The sequence below is a fragment of the Trichogramma pretiosum genome, unplaced genomic scaffold (assembly GCF_000599845.2).
Source record: "Trichogramma pretiosum strain Unisexual culture from Peru unplaced genomic scaffold, Tpre_2.0 scaffold3, whole genome shotgun sequence".
Lineage (NCBI taxonomy): Eukaryota > Metazoa > Arthropoda > Insecta > Hymenoptera > Trichogrammatidae > Trichogramma > Trichogramma pretiosum.
The window spans coordinates 4,872,144-4,875,794 of NW_019641698.1; the positions used below are offsets into that span (position 1 = coordinate 4,872,144).

The 3,651-nt window shown below is 43.6% G+C and overlaps 1 protein-coding gene across 1 annotated transcript; it reads right to left on the minus strand.

Annotated features, from left to right (window-relative positions):
• Positions 1 to 1,177: 1,177 nt before the first annotated feature.
• On the minus strand, positions 1,178 to 2,993 carry LOC106650777. Its single transcript, XM_014368978.1, has 2 exons — positions 2,422 to 2,993; positions 1,178 to 1,682 (listed from the first exon to the last, which is right to left on the minus strand). Exons 1-2 carry the CDS (start codon positions 2,991 to 2,993, stop codon positions 1,178 to 1,180), a joined length of 1,077 nt encoding a protein of 358 aa, XP_014224464.1.
• Positions 2,994 to 3,651: the final 658 nt, after the last annotated feature.

Here is a 3,651-nt window from a genome sequence, read left to right on the forward strand (position 1 = left end):
AGAGTCGCTCGACTGTGCTGACGCCTGCGCGTGTACACGCATTTCCACTAATGAATACAATGGTGTGCTCATACGCGAGACTACAACAATATAATATATCTAAGCAACGAGTGAGTCGCGGCGCTTCTGCTACAGCCGAGCATTTGATTTATTCGCTTACAAGACGTTTAGGTAGCGGCTGCGCGTATAGTTGTGCTCCATCCAGCATAGGCAGTAGCAGCAGCAGCAGCAGCTGTCATCGAGATCGAGTCTGATAGACACATACATGCGGAACACACTATACGAGAATACTATAACGCCGAGCTGCAGAGCCGTAAACAGTGGCACTCGAGCGGCGCACAGGTGTCCGATAAGTGTCTTTAAAGAGCCGTAATTGCACTTGGCGCAAGGAGTCGTTGCCGCGGCGTTGGCATTGTTCGCAACAATGAACTTGAATGTAGCATTATATCTCGGACTCGGAGCGCATGAATATTTATATTCACACGCGGCACATGTGTAAGACGCCTATATAACGTATGTGCATACCTACCCCCGTCAACCTTTTTTTTTATAACCGAATACGTCCGGTCGTCTTACGTACGTATTGGGAGCAAAGTCGGATTTCCGGGTGTGCTGCCGCTGATCCGAACGTGTATCGTATAAATCTTCCTCAACGTCGCTGATGCTGCCGCGCCGCGTGCTCTACGTATAAGCGATCTCAAATAGGATTGACTTTTCTCCTGCTCGCGTGTTGCAAGAATCAATCTTTAGTCGTAAATATTTAAAATTAATTTCTAGATAAATAATGTATTAGATATCATTACGGCGCGATATGATGGCTTCGAGGTCGTTCGGCGGTATCTGGGTCAGCTTCGGTAATGACTGAAAAATAATGTAGACCAGCGAGAGGTATATAATATGGTATATTCTCGTAATATCTTTGATACTATATTGCATTATTCGATAATGATACAAATAGTGTGGCAACGTGTACTCATTATATTTGTGGTATGTACCTTCGTTACATTCTTCGAGCTTCGATGTATAAAAAATTATTTGCAGCGACAATTAAGCAGCAATTTTCTAATAATGAAACTTTAGCCGCGTATTACTCTTCGGCGGCTCGACGTATATGGTTTCTATACAGTAGGAGAAATTCAAGAGTGACGTATTATTAATTATACAAATGCAATCAATCCTACGGCCAGGAGCGCGTCTCCTCGCAAGTCGGATCGTCCTCCAAGGTGAGCGGGCAAAACTCATCCTCCGGCAATCGTTCCAAGTCGTAAATGTCAATCGCCGGCTTGAACGGTAAATCCGATACCAGGACTCCCGTCTGTTCTTCCTGCTCGCGGTGATCGTCGTCCCAGTAGCTGTCGTCGAACTCGCTAAAGTCCTCGTCCTCCTCCTCCTCTTGCTCGTTGAACCTCTTGTACTTGCGACGTCGTTGTTCCCGCGCCCTCTCGAAATCCTCGTCCGTCAGCGAGAGCAGCTTGATTTTTCTTTTTTTGCCGACTTTCGATGTTTTTGCCGGCTTGGCGCCTATGTTCGTCGGGCTTCGAGCGCTCGATTTTCGCCTTTTACGAGCAGCGGTCTTGGATACTACTGCTGCTGCTGATTTCGTAGCTTTTTCTTCTTGCGGCTTCGGCTCTTCGATTGCGACTCTTCCACTCGATACTTCGATGTTGATTTCTTCAATGTTACTAAAAAATAAATGTAAAGTAACTCACTTTAAGAATGCGAATTGAGCTCGATTATATTGATTATTTTCCAAGTAATCGAAAATGAATTTTATAAAAGGTACTCTTACGTTAAAACTTCGGTATAAATTAATGTAACTTCTGACTTTTTTTCCACACACTGCACAAAAAATGCATGAAAATGCAATTAAATACATTGTTTTCTATGCAGAAAAAAACAAAAAAGATTTGATTTTATCCTCAAATTTAAAAAGTTTGGTTTAAAATTAATGTTTTTATAATGATTTAGTTTTTGCGTTAATTGGAAAACTATTTATGAGAATTCAATTATAAGATTCCACCACTAGATGGCCAGTATTTCTATTTACAAATCTGCAAGTGGCAAATTAAAAATAATTCTATAAGTCGCAGTTGTAATAAATATCATGTCATTGTAATCGAAATATATTTGATATAGTACTGTAAAGAAAATTGAAAGCGCGCTTGGAATTTAAGTCATTGATTAAATGTTAAATTTAATTAAATTAACGCTGAAATAAATATTTGGATGAAAAACATGCATCTACGAGGCTCGTATGTCCAAGCAAAAAGTCACTTTAATTACATACGTATCTGTACGATATGCACTCGAATTGTTTTGCATCCGTTACACGATTCATTACTTAAAATATCTCATCGATTATATTTTGTAAATGTGTCCGTGAAAAGTGCGCTACTTAATTAATCAATTGTAATGCATTACTCATCATCGACGACGGCGTCGGCGGCACGGCTGGAGAATGTTTGCTCGTCGATCCGATCGAGCGGCAACGGCTCAGCTGTAGTTGTAGCGGCAGTCGTCGTAACATCGTCGTCGTCGTCGTGTCCAGCGCCGCTATTGCCACTTCCACCTCGGTCCTCCTCCTCGCGCAGGAATTCCGATTGCTCGACTGGCCTCGCGACCTCGTTCTCCGCTACAGCTACTAGCTCACCTGCCAACGCCGACCGACTTTCGCGACGAGGCTCTACTGTATCAGCTTGACACTTATCGCCGTCACTGCTGCTGCTGCTGCTGCACGTGTCCTGGAGCGATTCAGCCACGAGTCGCGCATCATCGGTATCGATAGGCGGCGGATTTTCCAACTTATCGGCCGCCGCCGGAATCGCATTGTTGATTGCTACGTTGTCGCGCATCTTCGGATTTCTACGATACTCCTCCTCGAGATATCGCTGAAACTGATCCTTGAAATAGCCGTCGATCATGCGCCAGAGGCTCGAGCTGTACCAACCGATAACTCCCAAGAAAAAGACTCCTCGAAAAAGTACGCCCAACATTATGATGAGAAGATGCCGAACTGGCGACGACGATGATGATTATTATTAATATTATTATTATTATTATTATTATTATTATTATTATGTTGTTATCAGTTCAAGTGCACCAAAGTGAGTTGCAGGAGCGCTCAGCCTAGGCAGTTTCAAAGGATTAAATGAAGCTGCTTACAGAGATGTGGCTTATACTCGAGAGTACCAAGGGGCTGTCGTAGTTGACCGTGACGCAATTGAAGTTTTAGCTGTTCCTCAAGCTCTTATGCAGTCTAATTCTGGAGCCGCTGTTAATAACGACAAGATCCTATAGTACGTCGAGCTTCTGCGAAATTTTTTCACGTACGGGGATCGATCGATACCTGCCCTCCAAGAGAGAGAGAGAGAGAGAGAAAGAGAGAGTTCATATATACGCGAAAAGTCCGATGTGTATTTTTGGCAGTTGAACGTTTGCTCGGGATTTTGCGCACGTGATATGTAGGACGTCGATCGTTCGCTCGCTCACTCGCTCGCACGACGTCGGAAATAAACAGTGATCGATGCAAGCCGAACGAAAAATGTCGAGCTCTATAATGCTCTCTCCTTATCGTTTGTCGCGTATGGCACGAGGAGCGCAAAAAAAAATTGCGTATACCTTTACACGCGACGTAGCAGGTTGTCGATCAAA

Bases quoted from the DNA above. Each gene is read 5' to 3' on its own strand.
- LOC106650777 (XM_014368978.1), bottom strand. From the start codon at position 2,993: ATGTTGGGCGTACTTTTTCGAGGAGTCTTTTTCTTGGGAGTTATCGGT. The intron at 1,683-2,421 runs GTAATGCATTAC...TTTATTTTTTAG, and splicing joins GACGCCGTCGTCGATGATGA to TAACATTGAAGAAATCAACA.